The sequence below is a fragment of the Gorilla gorilla genome, chromosome 17, assembly GCF_029281585.2.
Source record: "Gorilla gorilla gorilla isolate KB3781 chromosome 17, NHGRI_mGorGor1-v2.1_pri, whole genome shotgun sequence".
NCBI lineage: Eukaryota > Metazoa > Chordata > Mammalia > Primates > Hominidae > Gorilla > Gorilla gorilla.
Genome location: NC_073241.2, coordinates 77,148,249 through 77,170,064, shown reverse-complemented (window position 1 = coordinate 77,170,064; position 21,816 = coordinate 77,148,249). Strand labels below are relative to the sequence as shown.

At 34.4% G+C, this 21,816-nt stretch overlaps 1 protein-coding gene across 7 annotated transcripts in view; it reads left to right on the top strand.

The window, feature by feature from the left end:
• The window catches only part of SMAD2 (SMAD family member 2), an 86,592-nt gene that overhangs the window by 50,127 nt on the left and 14,649 nt on the right, over positions 1–21,816 (top strand). For 5 of the 7 annotated variants that reach the window (XM_031003676.3, XM_031003677.3, XM_055368815.2 and 2 more), the window contains 4 exons: positions 7,374–7,463; positions 8,497–8,690; positions 9,479–9,613; positions 12,801–12,875. In XM_031003676.3, the coding sequence (XP_030859536.1) occupies positions 7,374–7,463; positions 8,497–8,690; positions 9,479–9,613; positions 12,801–12,875 (494 nt within the window). The remainder of the gene's footprint in view (positions 1–7,373; positions 7,464–8,496; positions 8,691–9,478; positions 9,614–12,800; positions 12,876–21,816) is intronic. The other 2 variants (XM_031003679.3, XM_055368816.2) reach the window with 1 other exon arrangement.

The following is a 21,816-nucleotide window of genomic DNA, read 5'->3' as shown; positions in this document are numbered from 1 at the left end:
GCAGGGTAGGTAAAATTCCAACACAAAACCAAGTCTTTCTGGCCTTGAAGCACCATAGGTAAGACTTGAATCACAACTATTGGAGAGTGAGGAGTGAGTATCAGCAAGGAGAGTTTCAGAAAGAGAGCCCTGGATTCTGCCTATAAACTTTGCCAGAATCACCTGCTGACCCCACATGTGTACGGTAGACAGTACAGCCAGATAATCAGGCTGATTTGAATTGCTCCAGGACAGAGTTTGTGGTTTGAATGCAACCAGGTTAATTGTCTGGTGAAACAAAAATGAAGACTTTTGGAAGATTGTAACAGAACCTCTAACTACCATCAGATAAAATTCACAATGTCTAGCATACAATCCTAAATTACTTAACATACAAAGAACAAAGAAAATGTGACCCTTTATAATGAGGAGACCAACCCTAGAAGACCTACATGTTGGAATTACCATGCAGTAAACTGATGGATACACTTGTGAATTGGAAAACTCAGTAATAAGTTAGAGTACTTAAATTACCCTGACTTCAAGACTCACCTTGAAGCCATAGTAATCTGTATAGTGTGATACTGACATAAAAACAGATAAGATAGCCCCACATAGATAAACACTGTGTGCCTATATGATTTTCAACAAAGTTGCCAAAGCAACCCAGTAGGGAAAGGAAAGTCTTTCAACAAATGGTGCTGGAACAGCTGAATATCCATGTGGAAGAATGAACATGACTCCACCTTACACCAGTGAAAACAAAATAATTCTGGATAAATTGTAGTCTAATTAAAGCTAAAACTATAAAGCTTTTATAAGAAAATATAGGAGAATATTTATGACTTGGGGGTAAACAGAGAATTGTTCAAAGTATATAGAAAGCAGTGACCATGAAAGCTGCTAAGTTAGACTCCATCGGTATACAAAACATCTTATTAAAATACATTGTTAAAAAATAAGTGGGAGAAAATATTTGCAAAACATTTCTGAAAGGATTGAATCTAGAATTTACAAAGATCCGTATAACTCAGTAATGGAAAGATAGCCTAACTTTAAAATGGACAGTAGTTGGCTACTTCACTGAAGATAAAGGTCCAGTAAAGAAATGGAAAATGTGTAATATCGGTAGGCTTCAGGAAAATGACAATTGAAACCACAATGAAATACCACTGCACAATCATCAGACTACCTATAATTTAAAGACTGACCACACCAAATGTTGATGAGGCTTTGGAATAACCAGGAGCTCTCTCTCATACATTGAAAGAGGGAGGACTGTAAAATCATACTTCCGCTCTGGAAAATGATCTGGCAATTTATTGAAAAGCTAAACATGCATCTATCCACTGACTCAAGATTTTCACTTCTAGGTGTTTACCCAAGAAAAAAAGAAATCATATTTCTATATAATGATATGTACTTCCTTGAATGTTCATGACAACTTTATTCACAATAGTTAAAACCTGGCAACAGGTCAGGTGTCTATCAGTATAAGAATGACTAAATAAATCATGCTTGTTCAAGTAATGGAAAACGACTCCACACACACACACACAGACACACACACACACACACACGTCATATACATTAACATGGATGAATCTCAAAATCATGCTGAGTCAAAAAAGACCCAAAAGAATATGTACCATTTTCCATTCATACATAGACTTTCCAGAAGACACGACACCTATGGTGAAAAGATCAGATTAGTGGTTGCCTCTGGGGATGAGGGCATGGATGCCAGACATTGAGAAATGGACATGGGTGATGATCTTGACAGGGTTGAGAAGTGTACAATGTATGCATCTGAGAAAACTCAAATGGTACCATTAAGATATGTGTTTCATGCTGTGTAAATTTAACCTAAAGAAAAAAAGAACAGCGAACTCTAGTTATGTGCATTCTTAAGTGTCTAGATTTGTGGTATCTGCAACTTTTATTTTTCTCTCTGAGACAGGGTCTAGCTCTGTCATTCAAGATGGAGTGTGTGCAGTGGTGCAGTCTCACTGCAGCCTCCGCCTACTGGGCTCAAGCCTCGGCCTCCTGAATACTAGGAGCATAGGTGTGCACCAGCACACCCAGCTAATATTTTGTATTTTTGGTAGAGATGGGGTTTCACCATGTTGCCCAGGCTGCCCACGTACACCCTTATTTTTAATGTTCCAAAAAGTAAGGGATGGATGGAGAGGTTAAGTAGATACATGAGAGAGCAAAGGAAAACAAATCCAAATTGCAGAATCTAGCTGATGCCCCTTATAAATAAAATTGAAAGAGGATTTTCAAGTGTTACACAAATAATGTTGCATTTTAAAGTAGATAATCTTAGATTAGTGAAATTTATTGAATGTGTAAAAGGCTTTTTATATAGTTGTTATAATCAGTGCTACTTCTCTAAAATTTTTCCTGCATTTGTTTCTTTTAATATTTTTTAGAAACTGGCCATACCTACAAGTTATAACTTACACTTTTTATTAACAAAATGAAAACCTGGGAGATACAATTTTTCCCCAGTGTTATTTAGGATGTTATGATTTAATGTGATAAGGAATATTATAATCCACTTTTTGTACTATGAAAATACCAGTTGGGTCGCCAAATATGTTGTTTGCTGGGTGGTACACAAAGGGCTTTGGGAGCTCAGGGTGTTGTGGGGAAATACATTGTGGTTAGACAGAATCTTTAAGGAAGAGTGGGTGATTAAAACTGCCTCATTAAAACCTACCAAAGGCATCTTAAAAATTGACCTCGTTTGTTAGACTTATTAAAGAATTAGTAGTAAAGTTAAAAGGTGGCTAGGAAGGGGCAGTTAACATAAATGCACATGGAAGAAAATTGGTACCAAAGGTTCATGTGAGACAGAAAGGACATTGTGTGAGAAAAGAATGATCAGGGCTCAGGCTGGCGTGTTATTATTTGTCTCTTATAGTAATGCCCAAACTGTGCTTTAAATGATGCAGTATAGGAAGTAATGTGCCTCTAATGTTTTAGAACCATATCTTTTTATAGAAGTGTCGAGATGACATTGACTTGCATTTTATTCTCTGGCAATATTTTCTTCTGTTTTTACAATTTTGGTGAAAGGCAATACATTCACATGGCTCAAAAATACGTATGTTTATGTATGTATACACATACAAGCATGCATATACACATACATTGGAACCTCTCCCTTCCCACTCTGCACCTCAAGTAACTACTGTCCATGATGTATGTGTGTCTTTATGCATATATTAGTGAGTAATTACAGATCTTTTTACCTGTCCTTTTTTAATACAGGGAGTAGCATATTTTAAACCTTTCCATATCAGTTCATAGGGTGCCTTCATCATACGCTAAATTGTTCTATGAATTTTTTGTTGGGACTTTTTCTGTTTTGGTTTTTACTTTTCTTTGCATTCTTTTGTGTTTTTCCTTTTTTCAGGTAAATTTTTTATATGGTGAAGTGCACAAATCATATATTCAGTTTAGTTAGATTCAACAAATGCATATACCAGTGTTTTAAGATAAAGAAATTTCAGTCATCCAGAAAGTTCTTTCATACTCTTTCCTAGCGGTTCTTCTGGAAACAATTACTGTTGTTTTTCACTTTGAATTTGTTCTGCCGCTTCTAGAGCTTCGTATAAGTGGAGTCATTCAGTGTAGATACTTTAGTGTTCAGCTTCTCTTGATCAGAATATTCCCAAGATTCATCCATGGGTCAGTAATTCTTTTTCAAGATTGTTTTGCTATTCAAGATCCTTAGTATTTCCATATACATTTTATATCAGCTTGTCAGTTGCTACAAAAATATTTTTGCTGAAATGGTCACTGTAATAGATATAAAACAAATAGGCAACAATCATTAGGGAATTAGGTCAGATGGACATCTTAATATTGACTCATCTGTGAATATGCTGTATCTCTATATACTTAGCTTTTAAAAAATATCTTTGAGCAAAGTTGAGTTTGGGCAGAGTTCACAGTCACATTTTGATGTTTTTCCCTTGTGCCTCTTTCTTTACAGGGTATCTTCCTTCTTTTTTCAAACTCTCTGGCAGCCCCAAATGTGTCCTCTGATTCTAGGTCAGTAAAACTGCAGTTTTCTAAAAACAACCCCCCTGCAGTGTTCTGTTTGAATTCTAGTTGCCCTGCCTAGCTGTGGCTGGGGAGTGCCCTTGGGTACACAGCCACAGAAATGCAGCTCTCATCCAGTACAGTTTGCAGCTTTGACAGTTGGACCTCCCTTCAGCTTTTGTCTGTTTTTGATCTGTGTCTACTATTTTCAAATAGTTGATTATTTTGTTCAGAGTTTATCATTGTTATTTGAAGGAAAGTTAGCCTAATTGAGGCTGCTCTGCCATTACAGGAAGTATAACCTCCATTCTGTTTTGTGTATTTTACTAATTGCATACTGTTTTAATTATTGAGAATTTATTGTGTGCTTCAGAATCTGGTAGGACAGGTCTTTACTATTTGTTAGAATTTTCTGGTCATACTTGTTTTGGCTTATTACAGTATTTGGACTAATACTTGGATTTTTAAAACATTTATTTTTATTGAGATTGCATCAAATATATAAATTTGGTAGAGTTAATACCTCTATGATGGTATCTTCCTGTGTAGGGACGTATGTTTTTCTTTTTTGCTCAGTGCACTTTTGTGTTCTTTAGTTATGTTTAAAATGTTTCTTTGTATAGTTTGACACAGTTTTAATTACATTTATCTAGATGCTGCTTATACAACTCTCACTATCTAAGGGGGATTGGTTCTAGGATTTCCCACTCATACCAGAATTAGTGGATGCTCAAGTCTCTGATAAAAAATGGCATTGTAAGCCTGGGCATGTTGACTCACTTCTTTAATCCCAGCACTTTGGGAGGCTGAGGTGAGAGGATCACTTGAGTCCAGGACTCAAGAGACTTTGTCTCTACAAAAAGTGTTAAAATTAGCCAATCGTGGTGACACACACCTATAGTCCCAGCTACTCAGGAGGCTGAGGCTGGAGAACTACTTGAGGCTGGGAGGTCAAGGCCGCAGTAAGCCTTATTTTAAAAATAAAATGGCATTGTATTTGCATATAACCTATGCACATATTCTCATACTTTAAATCGGCTGTTCCCAACCGTTTTGGCACCAGGAGAAAGAGTCATGAAAGACAAGTTTTCCACTGACCATGGTGGTGCGGCAATGGTTTTGGGATAAAGACGTTCCACCTCAGTCATCAGGCATTAGTTAGATTCTCTTAAGGAGTGCCCAGCCTAAAGCCCTCGCATGTGCAGTTCACAATAGGGTTCTTGCTCCTATGAGAATCTAATGCCACTGCTGATCTTCCAGGAGGCAGAGCTCAGGTGGTAATGGTCTCTCCCCTGCTGCTCACCTTCTGCTGTGTGTCCTGGTTCCTAACAGGCCGTGGACCGGTATCAGTCTGTGGCCTCTGAGACTCCTGCTTTAAGTCATCTCTATATTATGCATAATATGTAATACAATGTAAATGCTGTGTAAATAGTTGTTATACCATATTGTTTTTAAATTTTGTATTTTTCAATTGTATTTTTTAGTTTTAAAAATTTACTTATTTTTTCTACTTTTTGATCCACAGTTGGTTGAATCCAAGGATGTGGAACCCTTGGATACAGAGGGCTCTGTGTTTTATTATAAATCGGCTTATTTTTAAAAATATTTTTTATTATGTAAACAGGCAATGATTTTACTAGCTAGAAGCAAATTTAATATTTTAAAATAAACCTTCCAATTTTGTTAGGCATGATAATGATGGAACTGAGGCTTAAATATACCCTATGGCAGCAGTTGGAAAGTGGCCGAATTAGGGTTGGGGTCTAGATCTGTCTGCCTCTAGATTGATTGCAAGTTCTTAACAATTACTGTTTATTCTTCTCCGATTCCTTTCAAGGATTAAATAAAGTACAATGTAAACTTCATGCTCTATTTTAGATTCTGGTTCTCATGTGAGTCCCAGAATAACTTGAGTGAAATGTTCTGATACAGAGCAGAATAGCCTCTTGTGCTATACTTTTGTTAATTATTTTCAAAGAATAGTCTCCTGTATACCATTTCTTTAATAAACTCAGACTCAGAAGTCTGTAGAATTGAGGTGATTCTGTTGTGATTTAAACTACATCATGCTATATGTTTCCAATAGATATTTGAAAATATCTTTTAAATAAACCATTAATGTCATGGTTTTTAAATCAGTATATGTTTGGAAAAAAGGGAAAGGTCTAAGCCTTAATTTACCTGGCTTTTTCTGACTTTTATAGTCTGGTAAATTTTGCAGCCTGAAAAAGCAAGAGAATCTATAAAATACTTGAATGAGATGCTGGAAAATTTCAGAACAGGTTTTGTTTTGAACTGTCGGGTCACTGTAGCCCCCAAAGCAGGGCATGATGTGTTCCTGCAGCCTGATAGCTATGTGACAGCGCCTGTAGCACTAAAGCCAAGGATGCCAGGTGGTTCTGTTGCCTGGCCACAGGAAGCCAGCGCTTCTCACTATTGCCCTTTGAACTGTTGATCCAGTTAAGCTCACTAACAATGTGTAAATTTGAAATTTAATCAATTGCTTGATTCATTTTCAAAAGATGTTTTGAAATACTCCTTTATCTGCATTGAAGTTTTGATGATTTTGTAATATGTAAGAAATGGACTTTTCAGAGAAGTACAACTTAGTACTTGAGACATTGGCTGTCAGAGTTCCATTCCAAAACTTCCTTTTAAGCTCTCTTTCCCTTTTCTCACTGACCAGAAGTTACTTTGAAATGAAATAGAGGTAGGGAAAAAGGGAGAATTATCTCTGAGCTGCGCATATTCTGGAGAGAAATGTGGGAGAAAATTTTTAAGGCGGTATACTAAATTAGAATGACTTCAAAGTCTATTTCTTTATTTATTCTAGAGATGAGAACAAAATAATTTTCAGTAAAACTTAAAAATATCATGACCAGATAACCTGAAAATCTTAACTGTGGATGCATGTCTATTTTTATTGGGATTTTTTTCTATATTAAAAATCAGTTGACATCTGTTTTTAGATAATTTTTTTAAAAACTGGATTATAAAATGAAGCACTTAGTAAAGCTGATGGCAGAGGTTTTAGATCTTTTGAATACAGGAAAGTGGTAAGGGCATTATAGGTATGATTCATTGAGCTAGAGGGCATTGGTGTTCACATTTTAAAAACATAATCATGACTTATCTGGAGTCACATGTTCCATTTTATTGGCTTCCTTCATATAGAAAATATAGTAACCAGCACTACATGCCTGTGAAAAAGTGAAGCAATTGTATATTTTCTGGGTGAAGGAAGTATTCTGTACATTCTCCATGTTTTACATCATGGTATTTTGAATAACCATGCTTCCATGTTCACATCAATTTTTTGTTTTTCAATTTATGCACAGCACTTGCTCTGAAATTTGGGGACTGAGTACACCAAATACGATAGATCAGTGGGATACAACAGGCCTTTACAGCTTCTCTGAACAAACCAGGTGAATATTCTGCCCTCTGTCGAATCTTAGAGATCTTGTGGGAGGGGGGTATATTTTGAAAGACCTATATGGGGTTGCTTAGTATAATTTTGCCTAGGATGTTTCCTTAATGTAAAATAAGGCATAGCATTTAAAATATCTGCTTGCCAGTATAAAAAATATATTAAATGTTTCAGCTGATGTTTTAATCAATGCAATTCTAGTTTGAATCTTCTTTAAATTACTGTATCCCCTAAAGAATAATAATTTTGATAACTATTTATTTTAGCTTGAGATCAGATTATAATCTGTTGTTGGCCTAATTTTTAAGTAGATACATGATGAGTTTTGCTAAATTTCTTGTTATCAGAATCTCATCTTTATACTAATAAATACATACTTAATGAACCCCTTATATCACAATTAACAGTAGGTTAACTCATTTTTATGTTACTTTTTTTAATCACTTCATTCTCTTTTTTGCGTATATGGTATTTGTTCATTTCATCTCATCATATTCATCACCATCCACATTTATTTGTGAACTACATAAATATACCTCAGTTCTCAAAACAGTCACAACTGGGTAAAGAGTTGCAGTAGTCTGAGGAAGTTACTATCACATCATTGTTGGTATTTATCATTCTTCACACTAGTTCCTTTTCTGACTCTTCAGTCACCTCCAGAATTAATATCCTTAGAAGCATCTCTAAAATGAGTTTGATTTACTAAACATAGAAGTTGACAAAGTTTTTCAAGTATAACTGCATAAACTCTCTTTTTTAAAAAATCAGTTTTTCCCAAGTTGTTAGCCTTTCATTGGCATTTGAGTCATTTATGTGACATATTTATAAGAAACATCTGCTAGTGCTGCTGCATACTTTTATCAGATCCATTAAATAGTACATTTTTGTTCTTGATTCTCACTAAAACTAACTAAATGGCTGTCATTCTTTTCTTTATGCTTTTATTGTACTAATTTAGCCCATTTGACTGCACTTTTTTTTTTTTTTTTTAAAGTTCCCTCCTTTCTTTTCCCCTTGCTTCCCAACAGGTCTCTTGATGGTCGTCTCCAGGTATCCCATCGAAAAGGATTGCCACATGTTATATATTGCCGATTATGGCGCTGGCCTGATCTTCACAGTCATCATGAACTCAAGGCAATTGAAAACTGCGAATATGCTTTTAATCTTAAAAAGGATGAAGTATGTGTAAACCCTTACCACTATCAGAGAGTTGAGACACCAGGTAGGAATATTGCAAGTTTTTTTCTTGGTTTTGAATTAAATGCCTGAACTTCAGTATATTTAAGTACTCTTGTGACCCAGGAAAATTTTAGTGTAAATTCTAATAAATTACCTTAAATTGTGCATGTTATTTGGTGGTAATTAAAATTTTTTTATTTTTAAAAATTTTTAATGAGAAAACATATCTGTTTCTTGGAATAGCATATGATTTGGCATGAAAGTGCATATCCAGGAAATCCTGTAGATTGGCAGTCTGCTCAGAGCTATGCTGATGTGCTTCTACATGTCCCTGCTGCAATAACATTTTCAAGCATTTTGCACTTGGAGTGCTTTTAGAAGTACTTTAATGACATCATTTGTATGTACACCGTTTAGTAAAGCTTGTAACAAGACTTTTCGTTTAGTTAGCTGTCTACCTGAAACTATTAAAAAATATAGCAGTAGCTGCGTTTTTGGAAAATTTCCTATATCTGATTTTACAGATAAAGACAATGTTAAGTTTTCCAATGGGGATTTATGAACTTTTATGGTAATATAATATTACCAGGATCACATTGTTCCCAAAAGTTTGAGATAAATTAGAACTTGGAAATTTGGATAATAGACTACCTAAGTTAGAGCCATAATCAGATTTGTCATTTTCTCAATAACTAGTATATATCGAATAGGTGGACCCTAGCTTTAAAAATTAAGCTACAACTTCTCTTCTTCTTGTTGAAAACTTTAAAAAAGGTTCCCCCGCTCCCCTTTGCTCTTTGCCATTAACTTGGATTTCTTGAACTTTTTCAGTTTTGCCTCCAGTATTAGTGCCCCGACACACCGAGATCCTAACAGAACTTCCGCCTCTGGATGACTATACTCACTCCATTCCAGAAAACACTAACTTCCCAGCAGGAATTGAGCCACAGAGTAATTATATTCCAGGTATTTTTGCCTTCTGAATCTCCTAAAACTTGGATAGATACAAATTTTGTTCATAAGCATTCAAGTTTTAGTAAATTGTGGTTTCACTTTTTTAAAAATGCTTTTGAGTTTTTAATAGAAAAATCGGATTCGTTGGGTGATTATTTTGTGAAATGTATAAGCCTAGTACATTAAACAGTTTTGTTTGGAGAAGAGTTTTACTTTATATTTCATTTTCTTTTGCAGTGACTTTAATCAAAGTACTGTGAGAAGCAGAAAAGAAAAGATCTTAGTAAGTTTGTCTTAGTTGTTGAAGCTAAGCGAGATGCAGAATGTAAGCAAAACAAATGGTGTAGGAGAAAAGTACCCCTGAAGCACATGTAACTGAATATCCACCCAATGATCATTTTTTCTTAGATAACTTGGTAATATTTAACAGAAATATAACATTTCTATAAGAAATATAATACTTAGTTCTATAGACATAGCAACACTTACATATTATAACCCGAACGTCAGAAAACCTCTTTTAATTATGTTTCGTCTGCACCTCAGTAATTTCTGATGAAAAATGAATTCAGCTACATGGTTCTCAAATTTTGTTCTGATGTATATTATGTGATCCAGTAATACTCCACGATATAATATCTGGCCTTTTCGTTTTTTATGGTTTCTTTTTTTTTTTTGGAGAACAACTAATACTTTGTTACTTTTCTTGTATGTTTTCCTTTTTGTTTGGTTGATTTTTCTCCCTAGCAGAAACAGCATGATGTTAGGATGAGAATTAAGCTGTAGTGTCTCGATTTCTTTCTTCCTTTTGTAATATTCTTTTATTCCACTCTTATTTTATACACTAAAAATATGTAAGGAACTTAAGAGCATTTACAAAATTCTTAAAATACAGTTTTAATACATTTAAACAATTATTTCTTTCATGTATCCATCATGGAAATACTGCTTATTCATTGAAGATAATTTTTAAAATGTAAGGAAGAAAAAAAAGAAAAGATAAGATAACTAAGAAAGATAAGTTTTTTTTTTAAATAGCTGGTTTTACAGATGGGAAGTGGTTTTTGATTGTTTTAATGTATATTTCTTTGATTACTGTTTTATTCCAGAAGAGGATTTAAAGCTGCTTTTTGGGTTGCTAGGAAATACAAACTTACTGAAGTTAAGAGAGGGAGAGGGTGGGATGTAGTATGATAACACTAGGAGGAGGGAAAACCCGGGACTATGAAACAGGGCAATTGCTAGGTAGAAAAGGGAGTGAACATTGGTGTGGGGAAGGGGAGGCATTTTAAGTCGTTAGTGTGGAAATTACTGTTATTCAGCCAGCAATACTAACCTTAGGTATAAACATGCAGTCTTAGGGACAACACGCATATCCAGTAATTATTTGGAAGGATATTCACCAGAATGTTTAGTGGCTTTCACTTGTGAAGATGTTCGGGCTCATTTTTCCTTTCTTTTTTATTCCTTTAATTATTGAGATTTGAGTATTTTATAAAGTAGAAAATCAGAAGTGGATTATACCCATTTGCTTTTCTGGACAGTGGGGCTTTATCCGGTTTCAAGTAACAGCAAAACCAAAGGGTTCACATTTTATTCCACTTAAAAGAAATTTTAACATTTTCTCAAAAATGCTAATAGCTTTATTATTTATTACAATAATGGAAAAAATAAACACAGTAAGATAACGTATTTTAAGGTTCAGCATTTCTTTCTGATTAGATCTTTGAAATACAGGTTAAACTCAAAAAGCTTAGCACCGTTTCACTTTATTAGATTTAACTTTTAAAATATGCATAATATGTACCCTTATTTTTATGTTCTTTGAGTATATGAAGATAATTTATTCTTAGAATTTTTGTTTTAAAAATTTGGGGGTACTGACACTTAAATGAAAAGTTTGATACTTAAAATTTGTGGTTAGTTTATTGAATAGATATTGTAAAAGGTTATTGAAGGAGACCCTTAACCTGTATCTTCTCTCCCTCTTTTTTTTTTTTTTTTTTTTTTTTTGAGACGGTGTTTTTGCTCTTGTTGCCCAGGCTGGAGTACAATGGTGTGATCTCGGCTCACCGCAGCCTCCACCTCCTGGGTTCAAATGATTCTCCTGCCTCAGCCTCCCTAGTAACTGGAATTACAGGGATGCACCACCATGCCCGGCTAATTTTGTATTTTTAGTAGAGACAGGGTTTCTCCATGTTTGTCAGGCTGGTCTCAAACTCCCAACCTCAGGTGATCTGCCTGCCTCGGCCTCCCAAAGTGCTGGGATTACAGGCGTGAGCCACCGCGCCTGGCCTCGTTCTTTTGATAATTTTAAAATTCTGTTTGGATATGTGTCTTTCTTATCTTGAATTGCTCAAAACTGTTCAGTGTAAATGTAAAACTGATGAAAGTCTTCTGAACTTATTTTTCCTCCCTGGAATTACAGTTGATTAAATGGTATACATGTTTTTATTTTACATGCAGTTTATTCAGCTATTCAGATACCTTTCTGAACATAAGTGTTTTATTCAGACAACATGTTGGAAATAATATATTAGAATCCTAATGGTTATTTTCAGGGAGCATTTTAACTCTTTATACAGTAGTGTATATTTGAATTGAATTTTCTGCTTCAAACACTTAGACTTTACCAGTTAGGAATCCTTGGAGAAACACACTTTTTAGGTAGAATTCAGCCTGGACCAATCCGGAACCATACTCTACCATATTTTACCCTATAGAACTTAGTGTAAGTTGTAAGCCTGTATTATTTAATACTTTTATAATCCAAAATCTTGTGTGTTTTTTAATTTTCTGAGTACTCATAAAATAACGATGTTCATTAGATTAAACAACAACAACAAAAAATTGTAGTTACTGATGGTTTTGCAGCCTACTGATTCAGATCTGAGGCATTTTTGAAGTTACGTTTTTGGCTCTTGCCCCAGAATATGTACATATAGGAATGAGCAAGTTACGTACATAATGTGTATGTCCAGAGAGTCGGATTTTATTAAAAGTAGATGTTAAGGATTCACTGCAAAATTTGGACAAGGTCCTGAATTATACACCCTCAGTATGCAATATTACTTTTTATGATATTATATAACATTATTATTTGTTATTTGGAGTGATTCATTGGTTATCTCTGGTAGCTGAGAGAAAAGGTAGTGAGATTATGTTGCAGCTATGCTTGATTTGTTTTAAACTTTTGTAGAAACGCCACCTCCTGGATATATCAGTGAAGATGGAGAAACAAGTGACCAACAGTTGAATCAAAGTATGGACACAGGTAAAAAAATGTCTTTGAAAATTCCTCAGTTATTAGATATACATTTCTTGTATTGTTTGAAATTCACAAAAGACGTTACTCTTAAATTTAGAGAAGTTGAGACGCATACCAAAAAAGATGATCTTCTATCTTGATTTAACATATCTGAACTACCAAAGAGGTCCATGTTGTCACTGAAAAATTATAACGTATGCTACTCTGCAGAATAATTGTTATTTTTTTATTAGAGTAAATGAAAATTTGAAAACATGCACATACTTTTATTTATTTTTAAGTATTTGCTTCTGTTGAAAATTTTAGTAACCCTATGACTAAGTATCTCTCTGTGATAAAAGACCATAATTACTCAAATAACAGATTTTCAGAGGAATTTGGGGGTGAAGGATGGGGATCAGCTTTTCACTGCTTTTTTTAACCTAATAGTGAGTTTTGAATTATAGTAGATTAATTTCTTATACTTAGCTATCAACTCCAAACAGTGATGAAGAAAAAAATCAAAGCTTTAAGTCACGTCTTATGTAATAAAATGTATAACTCAGCAGAACTAATAAACTACCAGTGAACTCGCTTTGATGTCATTGTAATTGTCCAGTTTGATTCATTTTACCTGTCTGTATCTTAACTGTTGGACACCTTAATATCACAACCTGACAAATTATACCATCAGTCTTTCTCCACATTTTAACACTAATGCATTCTTGGTTATGATAATCTAAATTATTTTTAAGTGGATTAACACTGGTGGGGGAGGGAGGGGTTACAATAATTCTGTTGTTTAAATCCGTTTTTTTGGACTCCCAGGTAAAGAAGTTTCTGCTGTAGCTAATCATACATTTGTGTGTTTAGGAGTACCAGATAACTAAGAAAGGTAGATAATCTAATGAACATTGGAAATAACGTGTTATACATCTTAATGCAAATAATATTTGACTTTCCACATATGTTTTACTAGAATTAGATGACACTCTTCTTGAAGCAATAATATTCTTTTTTGCCTGTGATGGACAGCTGTTACTGTGACATTTAAAAGTGAATGATGGGAAAAGATACTGAACATCATAAACCACAGTGAGATACTACCTCACACCTACTAGATGCTATAATCAAAAAAGGACAATAACAAATGTTGGTGAGGATGTGGAGAAATTGGAGTCCTCATATATTGCTAGTAGGAATGTTAAATGGTTCAACACTTTGGAAAAGTTTGCTGTTCGTCAAAAAGTTAAATACAGAGTTAACATATTGTGGCCAGCTATGTACCCAAGTGAACTGAAAACATGTCTACTCAAAAACTTGTACATGACCATTTATGCAGGCATTATTCTTAATATTCAAAGTTAGAAACAACTCAGATGTCCATCAAATGATGAATGGATGAATAAAATGAGGTATGTTTCTGCAATGGAATTATTCAACCATGTAAAGGAATGACAGTATAGCATGACGTGTGGCAACATGGATGGACCTTGAAAGCAGTATGTTAAGTGAAATAAGCCAGAAAAAAAAGGCTGCAGGGATTCTAATTTAGTGCACAGACACCTATTCAACAATATAACTGAAACACAGGAGGAGCAATAATACGAGTATTCGTTATGTATGATAAATGAATCAAAGTACAAAAGTGGAGAATAAGCTGAATCAGCCAGCTAAAATAATTGCAGTGTTGGGGCTAACTTTGAACCCAACCTAATATTTCTGTTTCAGTGGAGCAGTGTTCCTGGCTTTCTGAATGACACGTTTAAAATTACTGTATGGCAATGGGAATATGTGATTCATGAGATGCCAACAGTTTGTTTGGCTGCCAGCCTCTTACCCAATATCAGTTTCTCTCTTGGGGCCATGGCAAGAAACAATTCTGACTGATGCAGGGCTCCAATTTAGAACAAAGTTGGCCACCTCTCTAACTCTGGTTCATATCTTCCAGAAGGAAGGACATAATTAAATTCATCTTTCATAACCTGCTGTTAAAAATAATGAATTGAAATTTTTTAAAAGGGCAACCAGAGGATAAATTAGGCATAATAAGTAACTGTACGAACAAGCACTTGTTACTTTTTTCTTTTTTTTTATTTTAGAGTTCGCTGGTCAAGACTTTATTCTTCCTTTATAGTGGATATTAGAGATCAGGCTGGACATCGTAAGAAATTTATAAATTCGATTAACCTTTGTAGTATTGTATAATCAGTCCCTTTTCAAGTCATGATTTTTATGAACATATTTGTTCAAACAGGTATATAGAGAAATAGAATATAATAGATCATAAGATGTGGATTTCATAACTCACAATTCAGTTTTGTATCTTCTACATACACTGTGCTTGGTCCAAGATACACAAAGAGACTTAAAGGGTTTTTTAATCTGCCTGTGTCCCAGAAGATAAAATGAGGTGCTAACCTCCAATACCTCAGAATGTGGCCTTGTTTGGGAGTAGCATCTTTGTAAATGTAATTGTTTAAGATGAAGTCATACTGAAGTACGATGGGCCCTAATTCTATATGACTGGTGTCTTTATAAGATAGGGAGGAATGTGCCATATGAAGATGGAGGCAGGTAACTGGAGTTAGCACCTGCAAGCTGAGCAATTCCTAGGATTGTTGGGAAACCCAAAAGCTTAAGAGAAAGGCATGGAACAGATTCTCCCCTTGAGCCTTTGAGAGAGCATGGCTTTGCTGACACCTTGTCTTGGGACTTATGTCCTTCAAAGCTCTGAAAAAATAAATTTCTGTTGTTTTAAGCCACCCAGTTTGTGGTATTTTGTTAGAGCAAGCCCTAGGAAGCTAATACAGTGAGTATTAAGATTTTGAGAGTATCCTACTAATATGTACACTTAATTATTTATAAGTTATATACAGGTACTTCATGTACATTTAAAAATATATACAAAAATTAGAAATTGAAGGATGAGATTAAATAAATAGAAAATACGTTTTAATTTTTTCTTTTTGTAAACTACTAGTTTTGTGTACTCCTAGACAGTTTTCCCATACACTCCACTTACAAGACTTACTCCTCTTAACTAAATGCATATAATCAAAATAGCATAGTGAGACTCTGAGCTAGACTATCTGAGTTTGAAATGTTCCTCTTACATATGCTAGCTAGGTAACCTAGTTTTTAAATCTGTAAAATAGGGACAATAATAGCATTTAACTCATAGAGTATTAATAGGGCTAATATTTATAAGGCATCTATGTGTTCTAACCTGTAATAAGCACTGTATGAAGGTAGTTAAAATGTTAAGAGGAGTTAACCATTAAGAAAAAGGAAGATAGTGGATTGCATAAAGATTTGAAGGAAAGTGAAGAATTGAGATCCAGACACAGAAGCACTTGATTTTTGTGGTTTAGGATCAGCTCTATAAAATAGGAAAGTAAGATTTTTGTCAAAAATGAGGGGTCAGGTTTGACAACTTCAGGATAATAGTCTTAATAACAATGCCTTTTCTCTGCCATGTGTTAAACAGTTTTTGATATAGATGTATAGCATGTCTTTCATTAGATAAATTTTTTAGTATTTTATACTTTTAGTGCTGTTATACGTTTTTGTTTTTACATTTTATTTTCCAGTTGTTCCTAGGATATGGGAAATACTTGATTTTTGTATATACTTTTCTCCTGCATTCTTGTTAAATTGACTTTTTGGTTCTAGAATTCTGTAGATTCTTGAGGTTTTCTGCATACACAGCCATGTCATCTGTTGATAAGGACAGTTTTTTTTTGTTTGTTTGTTTTTTGAGACGGAGTTTCACTCTTGTTGCCCAGGCTAGAGTGCAATGGCATGATCTCAGCTCACTGTAACCTGAACCTCCTGAGTAGCTGGGTTTACAGGCATGCACCACCACGCCCAGCTAATTTTTCGTATTTTAGTAGAGACGGAGTTTCTCCATGTTGGTCAGGCTGGTCTCGAACTCCCAACCTCAGGTGATCCACCCGCCTCGGCCTCCCAAAGTGCTGGGATTACAGCCGTGAGCCACCGTGCCCGGCTGACAGTTTTTCTTTTTTTCCCCAGTCTTCATGCTTTTTTCTTTTTCTGTCCTAACTAAGACCTACAATAAACTGTTGAAGCTATAAGAATGGACATTTTTGCATTGTTCTGATTATAGGAAGAACACATTTCACAATTCCCCCTTTAAGTATGATGTTAATTGTGGATATTTTGGAGATTGTATCTGATTGAGGAAGTTCTTTTTCCTTTTTGTTCTTAATGTTCTAATTGTGTTTTATAAATGGCTGTTGAATTTTGTCAAATTTTTTTTCTGCGTTTATAAAGAGGATCATATAGTTTCATGGATTTGAATTGTTTTATTTTTGAGAATTTTTACATCTATGTTTATGAGAGATTGGTCTATAGGGTTTTTTCCCTTGTGTTTATTAGTTTTAATATCATAAAATGTGTTGGAAAGGGCTTTCTCCTGTTTTCTTGAAGAGTTTCTTTAAGGTTGGCATTATTTCTTTCTTAAATTTTTGATAGGGCTGGGCATGGTAGTTCTTGCCTGTAATCCTAGCATTTTAGGAGGCCAATGATGGAGAATTGCTTGAGCACAGGAGGTCAAGACCAACCTAGGCAACAAAGCAAGACCCCGTCTCTACAAAAAAAAAATTTTTTTTTTTTTTAATTAGCCAGGGGTAGTGGCATTCACCTGTGTTCCCAGCTACTTAAGAGGCTAAGGTGGGAGGGTCACTTGAGCCCAGGAGGTGGAGGTTGCACTGAGCCATGTTTGCTCCGCTGCACTCCAGCCTGGGCAACAGTGAGACCTTGTATTCAAAACAAAGTTTGATTTTTCCAGAGAAACCATCTCTTGTAGGAAAAGGTTTTTTAAATTGAGAATTATTTACATTTTTAATTTTGTGTATGTGTTTGATAAACTTGGATTTTGTTAGAAATGTGTTCATTTCATTTAAGTCATAGGATTGATTAATTGAGACAGGATCTCACTTCGTTGCCCAGGCTGGAGTGCAGTGGCCTGGTTGGCTCACTGCAGCCTCAACCTCCCAGGCTCAGGCAATCTTCCCCACTTTAGCCTCTTGAGGAGCTGGGACCACAGGTACATGCTACTGTGCCTGGCTAATTTTTGTGTTTTATTTGGAGATAGGATTTCACCAGGTTGCCCAGGCTGGAGAATGTATTGATATAAAGTTATTTCTGATATTTGTTATTCCTTTCATATATGTGAGATCCATTTTAAAATTTATAATGTTAGTAATTTGACTTTTTAATTTTTTATTAGAACGTCTTGTAATGGATTAATCAGTAGTCTCAAAGGACCAATTTTTTGTCTTGTTCATTTTTTGTTGTCTTTGTCTCTTTTCTGTTTTGTTTGTATTCATCTTTTTGTCTGCTTACTTTTCATTTAATCTGGTCTTTTCTAGCCTCCTGTGGTGTACGTTTAGATCATTGATTTGTTTATAATGTACACATTTAAAGCTATAAATTTCCCTCTAAGCTTTATGTTAGCTCTATATTGCAAATTTGATGTTGTTTTTAAATTATCACTTATTTTCTAATTCTTCTTGATTCATGAGTTATTTAGAAGTTTGGGTTTTTCTTAGGAGTGTGAGGATTTTCTAGATACTTCATCGATTTCTAATTTAATTCTGTTAACAGTCCAGCATATAGTGTGTGTGACTTTAGTCCTTGGAAATCTATGAAAATTATTTTATGCTATAACTTGTAACTTATCTTGATAAGAGTTCCATATATAGTTGGAAAGAATGTATATACTATAGTGTTCCAAATGTCATTTAGGTCAGGGTGGTTGATGGTGTTTAAATCTTCTTAATTCTTTATGATTTTTTAAAATCTCCTTATTTTGTCAGTTATGATAAGTGTTAAAATCTTCAGCTCTGATTTTAGAGTCATCTGTTTGTGCCTTTAGTCCTGTCAGTTTTTGCTTCATGTGTCTTTAACCTCTGTTATTAGATGATACACATTTGGAATTACACATCTTCCTAATTAATTTGCCCTAATTATAAAATGCATTTCATATTAACATCACCATATCTTCTTTCTTACCTCTGGTTACATGATATGTTTTTAATTGTTTCAGTCTATCCGAATCTTTATATTTATGGTGTGTTTCTTGTGGACAGCATATTTTTGGTTTTATTTAATCTAACAATTTTTGTCTTTTAGTTGGAAAATTTAGTCTGCTTATATTTAGAGGAATTATTGATACTAGGTTTAGGCTACCATTTTGCAATTGTTTGTCTATTTGTTCTCTCTGGTTTTTATCTGTTTGTTTTCCTGCCTTTTAGATTAATCAAATAATTTTTGTTTCATTCTATTTACTCTCTTGGCTTTTTACCAGTAACACTTAGTGTTATTTTCTCAGTTGGCATTCTCGTGATTACATTGTACTTATGTTATACCTAGAAGTTTATTTAAGTTGTAATATTTTACAACGTCGTGTAAAATTTAAGAACTTTACACCACTCTAGTTTCATTCATCTACTTCTGTTGTTTGTACTATTATTGACATGTATTTTACTTAATAAAAATGTATAAACCCCAAAGTTCAGTGTTATTTTTTGCTTTTGATATCAAGTTGATTTTTAAAGAAAATTAGAAGGGATAAAAAGAAGTATTTTATATTTACCTACATATTTACCAGTTTTGCTCCTTTTTGCTGCTTTTTATTCCTTTACTACAGACATTTCTTTCAGTTGTTTTAGCACCATTTTGCAGAGACATTCCTTTCTCCATTGATTTACATTGGCTCCTTTGTTGAAAATCAAGTGATAATATGTATGTGACCCTGACTTTGAGTCTGCTCTTAATCCAATTAAATGAATTTTTCATTTCAGATCCTTTATTTTTTAGCTATATAATTTCCATTTTAAAGTCTTTGATAATTTGTGTCCAGTTAATATGTAACATGGCCTGCTTTTGTTGACTGTTTTATCTCTTGATTATGGGGTCATTTTTTTCCCCCTCCATCCTTGAATATCTCTTGTTTTTTAATTGGATAGTGGGTGTTGTATATATAATAATATTAGAGATTAAAATAGATAACACTTTCTTTGGAAAGACCAACTCTTTTCTCTCTCCATTTGCTAAGTTGAGGAGCTGATCCTTTCCCTGCCCTTAAGATTTGAGTTGGAAAGGTGATAATTTGGTGCTTTAATGTCACGTCACTCAGGTTTCAGGGAGAGTCAGTTCCCTACCTTATCAGAACTTTCAGATACAAATATGGCAAGACTGCATATTCTTATTTCTTTCCAGCCTTGCCCAGGACTTCCTATGCTACCATGTACTCAGCTAAAACATCTATTAAAACTGACTGGTGAAGAGGAGCTCTGTGCTTGCAGCTTCTTAGATTCCTGTCGTCTGTGCATGGCCATTGAAATTTTAGTTGGCTTCTCCTTTGGCAAGCTCAGTCCTTTGTCTGTGTCCTGACTTGGCAGATGCTGTCAGTAGTGAAAGTGATTACCACTCTCTGTTAACTGGGGAGGAGCTCATCCCTCTCTGTAAATTAGTTCCTGTGGACTTATTTGGATCTATATCTGTGTGATAACTTTAAAGTAAAATAGAATTTTTCTTTGTTTATCCACTGTTTTCTTACTGCTATTTCAGAAGCAAAGGTTTTCCCCAATCTTCTACGTACTAACTATAAGGGGAACTCTGTAGGAGTTTCTAATAAAAACAAAAGCAACCTTTTTTCTCATTATGAACAGAATTATGCTCTCATAGAAAAATTGGAAATATATAAAACCTAAGATGCTATCGCACTGGGGATTAAGTTTTTTAAAACAAGAAATGAAAAAATGGTCATTCATGCATTATATATTTCATAAGCTGAATTTGACAATTATAATGTTGTTCACTTTGGCAGGGAAGCTTAATCTCTTATTTCTACCATTATTCTGTGTCAGATAAAAGTTAAACAGTGTTCTACACATAAGATTATGATGCAGCATTTCAAATTATACAACAAATGGATGTTCATTATAAAAAATTAGCATAGTTAGACAAAACAGGAAAACTTAAGCATTATATGTAATTGCATCTAGCAAAAAATTAAAATTTTAAAAGGTTCAACTTTTATTACCAGAAATTAAAAAACAATGCTGTAATGAACCTCATTAAAAAATAGCTAGAAAATGACAGAGAAATTCAGTAGGATGTCAGATTCTAGAGTTCCTGTTCTTGTTTATTACACTATATGTCTGGCTGGTTTTAGGTGACATGGGGGAGAAGTGGGTGCTTTTGATACATATTGCTGAGGCTTAGAATATGACTAGTGATCATATTTGGGTTAAGGTTGAAGAAGCAACCCAGGATGATTCCCAGTTTTCTGGAAGGTTTGTGAACACTTTAGTCTGTATTCAGTAAATTAGGCTTTTTAAAGCATACATTTTTATTGTATATGTTTAAGGTATATAACATGATATTTGGTGTATGTAGTGAAATGGTTGCCGTAGTCAACTAAATCCATCATCTCACATAGTCACCTTTCTATGTGTGTGATAAGAGCACCTAAAATCGACTCACTAAATTTCCAGTATACAACACAATATTGTAACTGTAGTCCTCAGGTTGTACATTAGATCTCTGGGCATATCTTACATATCTGCAACTTTATACCCTTTGACCTATAATCTCCCTATTTTCCCCCCAACCTGTAATCACCATTTTATTATGTTTCTATGTATTTGGCTTTAAAAAAAAAAAAAACCCACATATGAGATTATGCCATGTGTCTTTCTATGTCCACCTGATTTCCCTTGGCATAATGTCTTCCAGATTCATCCATGCCAAAAGTGGTAGGATCTCCCTTTTTAAGGCAGGATAACATTCAATTGTGTGTATAACCCTCCATTTCTTTATTCATTCATCTGTTGATGGGACACTTGGGTTGTCTTCTGTATCTTTGCTATTGTGAATAAAAGCAGCAAGAGTAAAAGCAACATGCCACATAACAAGGGAGTCTTCATTAGACAAT